This window comes from Indicator indicator, chromosome 12, assembly GCF_027791375.1.
Source record: "Indicator indicator isolate 239-I01 chromosome 12, UM_Iind_1.1, whole genome shotgun sequence".
Classification (NCBI taxonomy): domain Eukaryota; kingdom Metazoa; phylum Chordata; class Aves; order Piciformes; family Indicatoridae; genus Indicator; species Indicator indicator.
Window position 1 is genome coordinate 3,858,690 of NC_072021.1, and position 16,817 is coordinate 3,875,506.

Sequence of the window (16,817 nt, forward strand, 5' to 3'; positions counted from 1 at the left end):
AAAGTCCCTCTGCAGCCTTCCTGGAGGATCCCTTCAGCTATTGGCAGGCAGCTCTAAGGTCCCCCCAGAGCCTTCTCCTCTCCATTCTGAACACCCCCAGCTCCCTCAGCCTCTCCTCACAGCAGAGCTGCTCCAGCCCTTGGATCATCTTTGTGGCCTCCTCTGGACTCTCTCCAGCAGCTCTGTGCCAGCTCTCTCCTCAGATCAGCTCCTACTGCAATGTCTGCAGCACTGCAATAAGACAAAATCCCACCCAGCTCTGGCACCTGGGAGGGAGGCTCCATCCATGTTGTCTCTGCAGTGTCTCTGCTCTGATCCAAGGCTTATGGCCCAGTGGTTGTTTGCTGTGACTGCCATGTGGCCAGAGCAGCCATCAGTGTCCCCTGTCCCCAGGATGTGTCCTGTGCTCCTGCCTGAGCTGTGCTGGACAGACAGCTCCTAGAGCTGCTCCAGAAAGGCCCAGGGCAGTGCTCCCATTGCCACAGACCAGCCCAGGAGCCCACACCCAGGGAGGTGGAAGCACAGCCTGGGGCACATTGGAAGGCAGCTCTAAGGGCCCCCTGGAGTCTTCTCTTTCTCCAGAGCTGGGACCATAATCCTGTACCTTCTCTCTTGCATTCCTGTTCTGCCTGTGTTCCTTTCTTGAGGATTTATCACTATAAATTACAAATTCAGCTTCTTTCACACTTGTGTTTTTCACTGGTGTAGTCCATGGCTGAACTGACTGGGATTACATCACTGGAACAGGAGATAAAAGGGGAAAACAACTTGGTGCTCCATAATTCTGGCCTTCAGAAAGTCAGCAGCACTGCAGGTCACATCTGTGGAATCAGTTTTGAAGACAAACAGGTAGAAGGGTTCCAGTTTTGGAGTAGATAAATGTTAACAGTGTCCTGCAGAGACTGTGACTGAAATCATCCTGAACTTTCTGCTGTGAGGAAGATGTCCCTACAAATGGTTTTTGAGCTTTGTGTTTGTTCAGCTAAGCTCTGCTATCAAAAGCCTTCTTCAGAAGCCTCAGACATTTACACCTAAAATGTCACCTGCAAATGAAAGCCTGAGGTGTTTGCTGCTTGAGGAAGGGCTGAGTTTGCTGAGTAATATCTAAGGCTCTGTCAGTAAAAAGCTTTCTGATCCATACTAGACTCAAACCTGCAATGTGCTCTGCAGTCAGGATGCTTTTCCAGCCTCCTTTCCAGGTAAAACTTGATTGCTTGGGAGAAAACACTCTGCAAGTGCTCTGCTGCTGGCTATAAAGAGTAAAGGAAGAAGAGTAAGGAACTAATTGCAGTTTAAAGGAACTCTCAGGTCTCTGCCTGTCAGCAGGGATGGGGAGAATGGGCAGCTGGTACTGCTCATGGCACAGGAAAATGAAACTGGGCATTGAGGACCACAAAGATGATCCAAGGGCTGGAGCACCTCTGCTGTGAGGATAGGCTGAGGGAGCTGGGGGTGTTCAGCCTGGAGAAGAGAAGACTCCAGGGGAACCTTAGAGCTGCCTTCCAGTACCTGAAGGGATCCTAGAGGAAGGCTGCAGAGGGACTTTTCCTGAGGGTGTCTAGAGACAGTATGAGGGAGAGTGGTTTGAAGCTGAGGGAGAGCAGGGTTAGGCTGGAGCTGAGGAAGAAGTTCTTCAGTACAAGGGTGGTGCTAGAAGGGATGATGGGGATGGGGGGACAAGGGGCAGCATGCTCCAGAAAAAGGGTGACACTGAAAAGATTTAACCTCTTCTGTGATAAGAAAGGAAATGTATGTCAAAATCGAGGGCCCCAACAGATCTGCTTTTAGATGAAGGTAGTAAAGGAGCACCCTGAAAAGATAAAAATGAGAGAACTGATACATGACAGCATTTATTTGCCACCCCTGAGGAAAAGACTAATGGACTGGGTTAGCACTGAATTTTTCACTTCTGAAGAAACATTAAAATTAGATGAACTCCTGGTGTATTAGTTCCTGGAAGAATAATTCCTCCTCTTGTGCAGTGCAACACACACAAAAAAAGGAAGATGTGATCACTGTGGAGGCAGAGAGACACAAGCAACCACCAAGGTTCAGGCTGAGATTGTCACAAAGGAGTTTCACCTTAAGGTCACTGGTTGAATTTTAAATAGAGGAGTCACCACATGTGCTTGGGGAGTGGTGTGATGTCCTGGGTCACCTCAACCTCACACACAGCTCAATTCTTACCAGACGAGTTCCCTGAGGAGCCCAGAAAGGAGCATCCTTGAACCAGCTCTCCAGGAAACACTGTGCCACAACAGCCTTCCCTCTGCAGAAACAGGAGAGCTCCTGTGCTCCTCTCCCCTAACACCTAAAGCTGAACTAGTGTTCACTGGGTGCCACAGCACAAATATCATCACTCCAGCCTCCCTTCTCAGCCTCTGAAGCTTTGCAGGAAGCCTGACCTGGCCATGGTGCTATTAGAACCATGGAATTGTTAGGGTTGGAAGGGACCTCATCCAGTTCCAACCCCCCTGTCATGGGCAGGGACACCTCACACTACAGCAGGTTGCACACAGCCTGGTCTTGAAAACTGCCAGCAATGAGGCTTCCACCACCTCCCTGGGCAACCTCTGCCAGTGTTTCACCAATTTCATGGGGAAAAACTTCCTAATGTCTAATCTAAATCTGCCCTCCTCTAGCTTGGATCCATTCCCCCCAGTCCTATCACTCCCTGACACCCTCAGAAGTCCCTCCCCAGCTTTCTTGGAGCCCTCTTCAGATACTGCAAGGCCACAAGAAGGTCTCATGGGAACCTTCTCTTCTCCAGACTGAACAACCCCAACTCTCTCAGTCTGTCTCCATAGCAGAGCAGCTCCAGCCCTCTGCTCATCCTCCTGGCCCTTCTCTGGACACCTTCCAGCACCTCCAGATCTTTCCTGTACCAGGGGCTCCAGAACTGGACACAGAGCTCCAGGTGTGGTCTCTCCAGAGTGGAGCAGAGGGGGAGAATCCCCTCCCTGGCCCTGCTGGCCACACTTCTCTTGCTGCAGCCCAGGCTCTGCTTGGCTCTCTGGGCTGCAAGTGCTCACTGCTGGCTCCTGGTGAGCTTCTCATCCCCCAGCACCCCCAAGGCCTTTTCTTCAGGGCTGCTCTCCAGCCAGTCCCTGCCCAGCCTATATCAGTGCTTGGGATTGCCCCAACTCAGATGCAGGACCTATTACCTCAGGAACTGGTTTAAACCATGTTTGAAGCATTGCTGTGACCAGCAGATCCCTCACTTTTCCAGTAAAAATACCCAAGCCCTGGTCTAGCAGGGCTGCTGAATGGTTTTTTTTTAATCATTTCAGACACTGAAAAAGCCTGTAGTGAAAAAGCAGGCAAAGAAACCAACCAACCAAAGCCAAGCAACTCATCTCCTCATCATCCTGCAGAGCTACCCTATAAGGAGAGGCTGAGAGCCCTGGGGCTGTTCAGTCTGGAGAGGAGAAGACTGAGAGGGGATTTAATAAATGTTTATAAATATCTGAGGGCTGGGGGTCAGGAGGGAGGGGACAGGCTCTGCTCAGCTGCACCCTGGGATAGGACAAGGAGCAATGGATGGAAACTCCAGCACAGGAGGTTCCACCTCAACATGAGGAGGAACTTCTTCACTGTAAGGGTCCCAGGGCACTGGAACAGGCTGCCCAGAGAGGTTGTGGAGTCTCCTTCTCTGGAGACTTTCAAGACCCATCTGTATGGATTCCTGTGTGACCTGCACTAGATTCTGTGGTCCTGCTCTGGCAGGGAGGTTGTGATCCATGATCTCCAGAGGTCCATTCCAACCCCTAACATCCTGGGTTCCTGGGATCTCCATACCTCTATCTTCATGTTGTGGCCAAACTTAATGATCACTTTGCCTTGGAAAGCAAAGGCTTCAAGTGCTACAGTTTAGATGTATTCCTACCTAAAAACAACTACCTCATGGAATCCTTAAAAAAGAAGCTGTGGAAGATAATTGCATAATGACTAAAGGAGCAGCCTGGGAAGCAATGGTCAGCTCAAAGTGTAAAAGCACAGCATGAAATGCGAGCCCACAAGGGCTCTGTTTCCTTTTGATTTGTGCTTCATGAGAAAGGAAAACAAAAGTTACACAAATATTTCCAGGAGCTGAAAACTGCCTTTCACTGGAAAAACACAGCTACAGACATTCCTCACTGAACTCTTGGAATGGTCTGAGTTGGAAGGGACTTCCAAAGCTCACCTTGTCCAACCCCCTGCAGTCAGCAGGGACATCCTCCACTAGATCAGGTTGCTCAGAGCCCTGTTGAGCCTCACCTTGAATATCTCCAGGGATGGGGTCTCAATCACTTCCCTGGGCAACCTGTTGCAGTTTTCCAGCACCCTCATGGTGCAGAACTTGTTCCTACCACCCAATCTAAATCTGCTCCTCTCTCCAAACAATCCAATCTGAGGGAAGTGTTTCATTAACCTGCTGTGTTTGGTGCAGCTCACCCTGCTTGTGCTTTAGAGGTGGTGGTTCACTTCGTGGTTTGCAAAGTACTCTGAACTCTCCTGTGCTCTCTCACCCTAAAACCTCACAATAGTCACCACTGGTTTTGTGCAGAGGTGTTTAAGTAACCCTACAAATAACATTTCACTGCACAGCCAGCAAAGAGAAACATGCTGGAAACAGTGGAGTACAGGGGCCAAGGGCTCTCTGCCTGTTGCAGAAGGAGATATCAACACACCTACTGCTGTCCTCTGTGGGTCTTCCAGGCCAAAAGGAGCAGCAGGAGAAGAATTTTAACTACATCTAAAAATGAAAATCCCAGAATATAACACTGAAAAGAAGAAAAATTCTAGAGAAAAGGCTCAATTTCCAAAGAGAGAGCAAGGACAAGTAGATTCCCTCAGGGGTTGGTGCTGGGACCAAGGCTCTTTGACATCTTTGTCAGTGACAGAGTGGCACTGAGGCACCCTCAGCAAGTTTGCTGATGGCACCAAGTTGTGTGGTGCAGCTGGCAGGCTGGAGGGAAGGGATCCATCCTGAGGGACCTGGACAGGCTGCAGAGCTGAGCCCAAGACAACCTCAGGAAGTTCCACAAGGCCAAGTGCAAGGTCCTGCAGCTGGGTCAGGGCAATCCCAAGCACAAATCCAGGCTGGGTGAGGAGTGGCTGGAGAGCAGCCTGGAGGAGAAGGCCTTGGGGGTGTCAGATGATGACAAACTCCCCAGGAGTCAGCAGTGGTCCCTGGCAGCCCAGCAGGCAGCTGTGTGCTGAGCTGCATCCAAAGCAGGGAGAGCAGCAGCACAGGGAGGGGATTCTGCCCCTCTGCTCTGATCAGACCCCACCTGCAGCACTGCCTCCAGTTCTGCTGTCCCCAGCATAAGAGAGACATGGAGCTGCTGGAGTGGGTCCAGAGGAGGCCATGAAGATGATCAGGGGGCTGGAGAACCTCCCCTGTGGGGACAGGCTGAGAGAGTTGGGGCTGGAGAATAGAAGACTTCAGGGAGACCTTAGAGCAGCCTTCCAGTACCTGAAGGAGGCTACAAGAGAGCTGGGAAGGGACTTTCGCCAAGGGCTGGGAGTGATAGGATGAGAGGGAATGGATTGAAGCTTGAGGTGGCAGATTCAGACTGGAGATTAGGAAGAAATTCTTTCCAGTGAGGGTGGTGAGACACTGGAACAGGTTGCTCAAGAAGGTTGTGGGTGCCATCTCCCTGGAGGTGTTCAAGGCCAGGCTGAGCCTTAAGCAATCTGGGCTAGGGGAAGGTGTCCCTGCCAGGGTACAGGGGTTGGAACTGGATGATCTTGAGGGTCCGTTCCAACTCAAACCATTCTATGAATCTATGATTCTAAAAAGACAAATCCCACAACCTATTTAACACTGAAAAGGAGAAAACGTTCTAGAGAAATTCTATCAGAAACCACTGTTTCTGATAGCAACACTGTCATTGCTCAAGCAGACCACATTTCCTCAGTGTTGCAGAAACAAAGCCATCAAGTGTATTTTCACAAAAAATAATTCCAACGCAATTGATGAAGTGTCAACAGTTGACTGCCTGTTTAAATTGGCCTCTATTATCAAAGCTGTTAGAGAGTGTTCCATTTGTTCCAATGTCATTAGACACCAGAAGGGCTCACTCGAGCAGTGAGAATGCTGCAAAGCATGAAGCTCACGAGATGCTTCAGACTTCTCCCTGCTCCAGGGTGAAACACAATCTAAAGCAGGTAAAATCATCTTGGTGGAGCTAATTCCTTCCCACTGGGGTTCAAGGGGGGAAAAAAAAGAATCCCTGTTCATTTATGCTGCAGGAATTCTTTGGTATTGGCTTAACAGGAGAGGAGAGGCTGAGAGCCCTGGGGCTTTTAGAATCTGGAGAAGAGAAGACTGAGAGGGGGTTTAATAAATGTTTATAAATATCTGAGGGATGGGGGTCAAGAGGGAGGGGACAGGCTCTGCTCAGTTGCACCCTGGGATAGGACAAGGGGCAATGGATAGAAACTACAGCACAGGAGGTTCCACCTCAACAGGAGGAGGAAATTCTTCAGTGTGAGGGTGACAGAGCACTGGAACAGGCTGCCCAGAGAGGTTGTGGAGTCTCCTTCTCTCAAGACTTTCAAGCCCTATCTAGATCTGTTCCTGTGTGACCTGTGCTGGATTCTCTGGTCCTGCTCTGGCAGGAGGGGTGGACTTGATGGTCTCTGGAGGTCCCTTCCAACCCCTAACATCCTGGGATCCTGTGATCCTCTGCTAGATCAGGTTGCTCAGAGCCTTTTAAATGTCAGGCTTCAGAAAGATTGCTTCTATGGCATACAGACCAGGGAGGAAAAGCCTTGCATTTCAAAGTTAAAATATTCATAAAAAAAGGATGATTTGCTCTGCATTGGAGAATTCCCCTCTGCCTTAGTTTACTATTTATAAACCAGCAGGCTGGGATTAATTATTATAAATCCTTAAAGCCGAAAAGAAGATTTCAGGCCTGTTATGCTCTGCATAATCTACACCGTTTGGCAGCAGCACTGCTCGATGGCCTATTTCTGTTGGTCACCTTTTAACATTCCTGCATTTTCCCTACAGCAAATTTTTGTTCTTGGGAGAAAGCATTTCCTCCTCTTTCCAAACCACCTATCTGATCAGGCTGCCCAGAGAGGCTGTGGAGAGTTGGGGTTGTTCAGTCTGGAGAAGAGAAGGCTCTGAGGAGACCTTCTTGTGGACTTCCAGTGTCTGCAGGGGGCTCCAAGAAAGCTGGGGAGGGACTTTTGAGGGTGTTAGGGAGTGATAGGACTGGGGGGAATGGAGCAAAACTAGAAATGGGGAGATTCAGATTGGATGTTAGGAAGAAATTCTTCCCCATGAGGGTGGTGAGACACTGGCACAGGTTGCCCAGGGAGGTGGTGGAAGCCTCATCCCTGGAGGTTTTTGCAGCCAGGCTGGATGTGGCTGTGAGCAACCTGCTGTAGTGTGAGGTGTCCCTGGCCATGGCAGGGGGGATGGAACTGGATGATCTTGGAGGTCTCTTCCAACCCTGACAATTCTGTGATTCTATGACGTGCTCCTGTGTGACCCGCACTAGATTCTATTTTCCTGCTCTGGCAAGGGTGGGGGGAGGTGGACTGGAAGATCTCCAGAGGTCCTTTCCAACCCCTACCATCCTGTGATGCTGTGATGCTGCCAGTGCAAGGCAGGGCCATGCTCACCAGGCACCCCTGCTCTCATCCAGTAGGCAATGTCGGTTCCGTCGGCGCCATCGTAAAGGTCTGTAGCGTTGATGGGCTGCAGCAGAGCCATGACCTCCTTCATGATGTCCCGAGCTTCAGCACTGCCAGTAAAGCCCAGGCCAGATGGCCTGAAGGTGCCCTCATCAGACTCCATCACGATATCGAAGTTGGAGATGTTTTCCTGAGCATGGAAAGAGAGAAGAGATTGCTTGGTGATTGCTCTTTGTGCTGGTGCCGTGTGCTGCAGTCCAGAGGCCAGGGTGAGCACACCCACACAGAGCTGTTCCAGAAATGCCTCCTCTGGTGGTGTGCTAGAAGCTTAAATGAAGGGAGTTGATCCTTCTGTGTGAAAAAGCTGAAAGAGTTCAAGTTCATAGAGTGGCTCAGGTCAGAAAGGACCTCAGAGCTCATCTACTCCAACCTCCCTGCCATGGGCAGGGACACCTCTCAGCTAGGCTCTGTTGCTCAAGGCCTCATCCAACCTGGCCTTCAACACCCCCAGGGAGGAGGCAGCCACAACCTCCCTGGACAACCTGTTCCAGGTTGTCCACCCTCATACTGAAGAACTTCTTCTTAAGATGCAGCCTAAACCTACTCTCCCTCAGCTTCAAACCATTCCCCCTTGCCCTGTCTCTAGACACCCTTAGGAAGAGTCCCTCTGCAGCCTTCCTGCAATCACCACCAATACAACAGAAAGAATGTCTCAAAATGTAAATCTTCTTTATACCAGAGAATTGGGGAAGACAATACACATTTTGGTGAGCTGCTGAACTGCCAACAACTAACTTGATCCTAGTGAGTCCTGCATAAATACCATGACAGAAATCATTCAGAAGGGCCTCTTCGGATACATCTTTGAAGCAAAACTTATGAGAATCACAGAACCACAGAATCACAGAACCACAGAATCAGAGAATCACAGAACCACAGAACCAGAGAATCAGAGAATCACAGAACCACAGAATCAAAGAACCACAGAATCAGAGAATCATAGAATCACAGAACCACAGAATCAGAGAATCAGAGAATCACAGAACCACGGAATCAGAGAATCACAGAATCACAGAACCACAGAATCACAGAACCACAGAATCAGAGAATCACAGAACCACAGAATCAGAGAATCATAGAATCACAGAACCACGGAATCAGAGAATCAGAGAATCACAGAACCACGGAATCAGAGAATCACAGAATCACAGAACCACAGAACCACAGAACCACAGAATCAGAGAATCACAGAACCACAGAATCAGAGAATCACAGAACCACAGAATCACAGAACCACAGAATCAGAGAATCACAGAACCACAGAATCAGAGAATCACAGAACCACAGAATCAGAGAATCACAGAACCACAGAATCACAGAACCACAGAATCAGAGAATCACAGAATCAGAGAATCACAGAACCACAGAATGAGAGAATCACAGAATCAGAGAATCACAGAACCACAGAATCACAGAACCACAGAACCACAGAATCAGAGAATCAGAGAATCACAGAACCACAGAATCATAGAACCACAGAATCAGAGAATCACAGAACCACAGAATCAGAGAATCAGAGAATCACAGAACCACAGAATCATAGAACCACAGAATCACAGAACCACGGAATCATAGAACCACAGAATCATAGAACCACAGAATCATAGAACCACAGAATCACAGAATCACAGAATCAGAGAATCACAGAACCGCAGAATCAGAGAATCACAGAACCACAGAATCACAGAACCACAGAATCACAGAACCACAGAATCATAGAACCACAGAATCAGAGAATCACAGAATCAGAGAATCACAGAACCACAGAATCAGAGAATCACAGAACCGCAGAATCACAGAACCACAGAATCACAGAACCACAGAATCAGAGAATCAGAGAATCACAGAACCACAGAACCACAGAATCATAGAACCACAGAATCAGAGAATCACAGAATCACAGAACCACAGAATCACAGAGTCACAGAACCACAGAATCAGAGTCACAGAACCACAGAACCACAGAATAACAGAATCAGAGTCACAGAATCAGAACCACAGAATCACAGAACAGAATCACAGAGTCACAGAACCACAGAAGCACAGAACAGAATCACAGAATCTATCTTGTTGGAAGAGACCTGGAAGATCATCAAGTCCAACCTTCTACCCAGCACTAAACCATTTCCCTAGGAGTCAGGTCCAGATGCTGCTTGAACATCCCCAGGGATGGTGACTCCAGCACTGCCCTGGGCAGAAGCTGAGTAGGAGCAACAATAAAGCACATGGGTGGAAGCCCTATCCCTGGAAGTTTTTAAGGCCAGGCTGGATGGGGCTCTAAGCAATCTGATGTAGTGTAAGGTGTCCCTGCCTATGGCAGCAGGGTTGGAGCTGGATGATCTTTGAGGTCCCTTGACTCAGCTGCTCAAGGCCTCATCCAACACAACTCATTCTATGGATCCATGCAAATACTCTTTTCCTAAGCAGCTATTTCCTGGATGCTATCAGAAACAGGAGACAGTGTCAGAAGAGCTGTTGGTTGACCCAGAATGGCAGCTCTTGCATTCTCATCAAGCTCTGAACAGTCAAAACAACCTCTCTCTAGTTCTAATAATCAGAAAATGTAAGAGTGGGCTCTACAGGAATACCCAAGTGATAGAACTAATGACATTATGCAGGGAAATAAGTTAAGTATTGGCACCATACTGAAACCACACTGCTACTGCTGCTGCTGCTCTCTCTTATTTCTGCAGGAACTTACCCACTCCCTAGCAGTGCCAACTTACAATGACAGATGAGGGAGAAGGACCTCAAATTAAATGGAAAGAAATAATAAATAGGCTACAAAAGTGAGAGGATTTGTACTTTTCCAGTACTATATTGTCTTCATTTCTTCTCCCTTGCCACATGGCCACTGACAGGAGGAGGTAATTTACCACATCAAGGCAATCCATGTCTGTCTGTGCTGAGTTACTGCACTCATATTTCCACTGGCTTGTAGCTAACTAAAGCCATAATAAGCCCAGCCATGTAGATGAGTCACAGAGACCATCCTTCATTTCACAAGGCACCTTTAAATACCACTCCTAGTTAACTTGCACTCATTATCATCAGCAAGCAACGTTCCAGCCTCCCTATCCTAATTGCCAGAAATTTGTCCCAGTAAATCACAAAAAGGTGAAGTTATTTTCCATGCTAAATATGATGTACACTATTCATCTGCTTTATTTTGCTGTTCTGAGTAATGTAGTGTGCTAGACTCCTAGCAGTTTATAATTCTGCCAGATCAGATGGCAGGGGGGGAAAGATGAGCAACAACCAACAGAAGGGTGTCATGCCTGCTGAAAGCATAGAATCACAGAATCTCACAAAATTAACCAGGTTGGAAAAGACCTTTGAGATCATCAAGTCCAACCTATCACCCAACATCATCTAATCAACTAACCCATGGCACTGAGTGCCTCATCCAGTCTTGTTTTAAACACTTCCAGGGATGGTGACTCCACAACCTCCCTGGGCAGCCCATTCCAATGGCCAATCTCTCTTTCTGGGAAGAATTTCTTCCTCACATCCAGCCCAAACCTCCCCCTGCACAGCTTGAGACTGTGTCCTCTTGTTCTGCTGCTGGTTGCCTGGGAGAAGAGACCAAACCCCACCTGGCTACAACCTCCCTGCAGGTAGTTGTAGAGAGCAATTAGCACCCAGCCTCCTTTCCATTTCCCTATTTGATCCTGAAGCCTGCTTTTTAATATTAACTCTGAATAGAATTCCTAGAGACAACCAGGAAATGCAGACACTTTACTCTGCTGAGACCTCACTCACAGTGCTGCGTCCAGCTCTGGAGCCTTCACTATACCAAGGACATGGACCTGATGGAGCAGGTCCATCATGACCAGAGGAGGGTCACAAAAATAGTCAGGGGCTTGGAGTACCTCTGCTATGAGGACAGACTGAGGGAGCTGGAGATGTTCAGCCTGGAAAAGAGAAGTCACAGGGGAGACCTAATAGCAGCCTGCCAGTACCGGAAGGGGGCTACAGGAAGGCTGCAGAGAGACTGTTTGCAAAGGCCTGCAGGGACAGGATGAGGGACAATGGCTTCAAACTAGAGCAGAGCAGATTGAGATTGGATGTGAGGAACAAGTTCTGCACCATGAGGGTGCTGGAGCACTGCAACAGGTTGCTCAGGGAGGTAGTTGAGGCTCCATCCATGGAGATATTGAAGGTCAGGCTGGCCAAGGCTCTGAGCAACCTGATCTAGTGGAGGATGTCCCTGCTGACTGCAGAGAGGGGTTGGACTGGATGACCTTTGGAGGTCCCTTCCAACCCAGACCATTCTGTGATTCTATGATTTTGGCAAAAGATGAGATGCACATGAGACAGTTTGATGTGTTGCAGATGCCAGCACCATAGGATGGAGCTCCTTGTCCAACACAGATGTGATGATCTATTTCTCACAAGCAGTGTGGACTAGACACAGAGCATCCCTACAGCACTTGTGCACGTGAGAAACAGCTCTTTCCCATGCTTGGATTCCAGAGCATTTCATTCTAGTCTAATCCTGACTTCTTTTCCCTTTCATTCTAGCTTAATCTTGACTTCTTTTCACATTCAGCTTGCCTCTGCCCTGGATATGTGAGCCACTGCTGAGAGTAACGCTACTGTAGGAGGGAAAAAAATTAAGAGAGAACTACTTTAACCAAGTGATACTGGTACAACATAATTTTTCTGGGACTCTAGACACACACATTTCAAAGACTTATCTCCAAAATAGTTTTATGCAACTGACCTTTAGCTCATGATGTACTTTGAAAAGGCATTTGTTGCAGAAGACTGCAGCAGACAGACAGTTTGTGTGTTGCTTGCAGCAGCAGGAATCAATCATTTAAAAATGTTCCAGATCCCATAAAACTAATAATTGGCAAAGAGTATTGTAGATTATGCACCATTCAGAGATTGAACCAGGCTGGAAGGGACCTGAGGGATCCTCTAGTCCAAACTTTCAGGGTAAGAGTATAGTTTAAAAGAGCTGGCCTTGAAACTGTCTAATGGAGGGGAATCCACCACCTCCCCTGGGAGTTTATTCCAATTCCATTGAGATAAGAGAGCAAAGATTTTTTTTCTTTGTCTTATTTTATGGTCTACATTGTGAAATATGATGGGAAAAAAACAAGGAAGCAGAAATATGTAGGGCAAGGAAAGTTTATTTACACTGCCAGCACACACAGATTGTTGGACAGTCACTCTCAGATAGGGATCTATGCTTGAAACTGGAACAGGTTGTCCAGAGAGGTTGTGGATGCCCCCTCCATGAAGGTGTTCAAGGTGAGGTTGGATGAGGCTTTGAGCAACCTGTGCTGGTGGAAGCTGTCCCTGTCCATGGAATTAGTTGGAACTAGATGATCTTTAAGGTCCCTTCCAACCCAAACCATTCTACGAATCTATGAAAGCTATAGCAGACAGCACCATGAAATACCTGTTGCAGAGCAGGTTTGTGACAATATCTTAGGTCAAGTGGAACAACATGTCACTTGCTGTTGAATGCAAAATGAAGTTTACATTTAAGATGAAAAGCCAAAAACAGACATTCAGGCAGAACTGGAATCACTGTTTTCAGATTGACATTAACCTGAACGTTTTGAGAAAAAAACAATATGCAAGTGAGAGGATCAGGAAGAAAAGAGCTGTCAAGCAAACCATCTGAAGACATCACTCACCTTGTGCAGCTGATAGTACTGCTGGGCACCTACTCCTCCTTGCTCCTCTCCTGTCCACAGCACCACACGCAGTGTCCTTTTGGGGCGAAGGCCTAAAACAGAATGGTAAATACTGCTCTGAGTACTAAATTCCCACACACCTGAGCATTTGTTTTGCACTGAACACCTCCAGGGAAGGGGCATCCTCAACCTCCCTGGGCAACCTGTTCCAGTCTCTCACCACCCTCACTGCAAAGAATTTCTCCCTTATCTCCAGTCTCAATCTGGAGCCTTCTCTTCTCCAAGGTGAACAGCCTCAACTCTCTCAGCCTGTCTCCACAGGGGAGGTTCTCCAGCCCTGGACATAGGAACAGAGCAATCTTCCCCTCTCAAGGTGATGTGCTTCTCTAAAATTGTGTACGGTGTCAGTTTTGGGCCAGTGAGTTCACATTTCAGTGGAGGAAAAATTCCTACCCAAATCAGGACACGAAGGTCAAGTATTTTTCTGTTCAACCAGAACGTGTCCTTTTTAAGAGTAATAACTAATAACATTCTCCAGTCATATATAAAGACATTTTATTTCAGGATGTGCTGTACTATGGAATAGTGAGTAATTCTTTTCCTTATAGTTGGGAAAGCTAGGAACAGAAATCATTTCCCTACTGTTCCCACCATATTGGTTGTGAAAGACATAGGGAAGGAAGAAAAGCAAAGCAAATGAGGAAAATCTGGCTACAAGATGTCCCTGCTGACTGCAGAGGAGGTTGAACTAGATGAGCTGTGGAGGACCCTTCCAACCCAGGTGATTCTGTGATCCTATGAAATATTTGAACAAGTAGAGAGTGATGCATTTCATCCCTGCATGGTGGGAAAACAAGTGAGCAACAATTATCCCATGCCACCATGAACTTGCCCTTCAGAGACAGAGAGCAGTTTATGGTGAATGGAAGAGTCAACAAACACAGAAGGTTTTTTTTGTTTGTTTATTCTGAAAGGAAGAGCCAGCAAACACAGAAGATTTTGGTGCTCCTGAAGGAGGAAATAAAACAATTTTCCAAGAATCATAGAAGAAAACTTTAAAAAAACTCTACAAGAAAGAGAAGGCCTGGATTCCTCTGTAGGAGAATTTGTAGAAAAATTCCATAGAAAAATTATCTTTAGTTTGCTTCAAAAGAGCTGCTCTCTGTTTTCAGTCACAAACTGATACTCCAACCGTTTGGATGCTGGGGAAATGAGAGAGAAGGGGTTCAAAAAAACCTGCAAAATAAAGGAACAGCACTTCACAGGGGTGTCTGATGTTCACCACTTAAGTATGAGAGTGGCTAATCACATAGCAGAGCTCACCTACAAAGAGCTCTTCCAGAAACAAGGAGATTGTTCCAAGTGCACAGATCCTTCTGATCAGCAGCAGGGAAAGATTGTTCATGACTGAAAGCCTGCCAGAGCTAAGAGCAGGAGCAGCAGCTGAGCTTAGTTGTTAAAGAATAGATGTTGCATTCCCCTTGACCACAGGTGACAGCTCTGGAAAAAGGGAATACTGAGGAAAAATAGATTCCAGCTGATGAAGCAGGAAAAACCTCCTTGGAAATCAAGAAGACAGTCTGAGAAGCTCTGAAATAGTTCTGCCTGCTCTATAGACAACCCTGAAACTCATCTGAGTGTTCATAAACCCTGAGCAGGAAAACAAAACAAACCACAAACAAACCCCAAAAAATCTCCAACAAAGTAAACAGGAATCAAAGTCCCAGATGAATTCCTCCACCAAAGTGCACACACACCAGCATGGGGAGACCTCACCTGCAGGGTCTGTCCAGTGATGAAACCCTCTGCATAAGAGGGACATGGACCTGCTGGAGCACAGCCAGAGGAGGCCACCAAGATGATCAGAGGGCTGGAGAACCTCTGTGGTTAAAGACAGGCTGAAAGAATTGGGGCTGTGCAGCCTGGAGAGGAGAAGGCTCTGAGCAGACCTCAGAGCTGCATTTCCGTATCTGAAGGGGACCTACAGGAGGGCTGGGGAGGGACTGTTCAGAAGGGTCTGTGGGGACAGGATGAGAGGCAAGGGTTTGAAACTGGAGCAGGGCAGATTCAGGTTGGACATCAGGAGGAAGTTCTGCACAGTGAGAGTGGTGAAATACTGAACAGGCTGCCAGGGAGGTGGTTGAGGCTCCATCCCTGGAGACATTCAAGCTCAGACTGGATGTGGCCCTGGGCAGCCTGCTCTAGTTGGAGGTGTCCCTGCTGAGTGTAGGGGGATTGCACAAGATGCCCTTTGTGGATCCCTTCCCACCCAGTGCAAGCTGTGAATCTCAGAGTCAAATTTGCAATATGTTCATACCAAACATGAACATCTGTGCTCAGAGAATTGGCTACAACAGAAAATCTGCTTTCTAAGACAACCTTTCAAATGTCCTGCAAACACAGTGCAGTAAAAATAATTTCAAATTCAGTATTTACCTAGATCCTTAATGAGTGACAATGCTTCCCAGGATATAAATGCTCCACCACCATCATCCATAGCTCCCTGCCCAACATCCCAGCTATCCAGATGTCCACTGATCAATACAACCTGGAAAAGTGATTAGGAGAAAACAAATCCACGTGAAAACATTGACTCAGAAAAGACAGTCCAGCATTTAAGTATTTTAATGATTTTGTCACCAATTTGGCTTTCATGTTTAGAACAGGAGGAAGAGAACATTTCAGCTAAAGTCTTGTTCTGTAGTTATTCAAGGGTAGAGTCTTGCATCTAGGAAAGAACAACCCCAGGGATCAGGATAGGTTGGGGACTGACTTGCTGGAGAGCAGTGAAGGGGAAAAGGCCCTGGGGGTCCTGGTGGATGGGAGGGTGACCATGAGCCAGCAATGTGCTCTGGTGGCCAAGAAGGCCAAGGGCATCCTGGGGGGGATTAGAAGGGCTGTGGTCAGTAGGTCCAGAGAGGTTCTCCTGCCCCTCTGCTCTGTCCTGCTGAGGCCATATCTGGAATACTGAGTCCAGTTCTGGGCCCCTCAGTTCAGGAAGGACCTCAGGGAACTGCTTGAGAGAGTCCAGCACAGAGCCACAAAGATGATTAGGGGAGTAGAACATTTTCCTTATGAGGAGAACCTGAGGGAGCTGAGGGCTCTGTAGTTGGAGAGGAGGAGCCTGAGGGTGACCTCATTGCTGTTGATAAAGATGTGCAGGGGAAGTGCCCAGAGGCTGGAGCCAGGCTCTGCTGGGTGATGCCCAATGCCAGCACAAGGGGCAGTGGTGGAAGCTGAGGCATAGGAAGTTCCATGGAAACAGGAGGAAAAATGTTTTCCCTGTGAGGGTGACAGAGCCCTGAAGCAGGCTGCCCAGAGAGGTTGTGGAGTCTCCTTCTTTGGAGACATTCCAAACCCACCTGAATTTGTTCCTGGGTGATCCTGCTCTGGCAGGGGGGTTGGCCTGGATAAGCTTTTGAGGTCCCTTCCAGCCCCTAACATTCTGTAATTCTGCAGTTCTGTGAG

The 16,817-nt window shown here is 47.8% G+C and overlaps 1 protein-coding gene across 1 annotated transcript in view; it reads right to left on the reverse strand.

The window, feature by feature from the left end:
• The window catches only part of CPQ (carboxypeptidase Q), an 85,402-nt gene that overhangs the window by 10,319 nt on the left and 58,266 nt on the right, over window positions 1-16,817 (reverse strand). The window contains exons 4-6 of the mRNA XM_054385595.1: window positions 15,786-15,897; window positions 13,350-13,441; window positions 7,624-7,825 (exon numbers count right to left, since the gene is read on the reverse strand). Coding sequence (XP_054241570.1) covers window positions 7,624-7,825; window positions 13,350-13,441; window positions 15,786-15,897 — 406 coding nt within the window. The remainder of the gene's footprint in view (window positions 1-7,623; window positions 7,826-13,349; window positions 13,442-15,785; window positions 15,898-16,817) is intronic.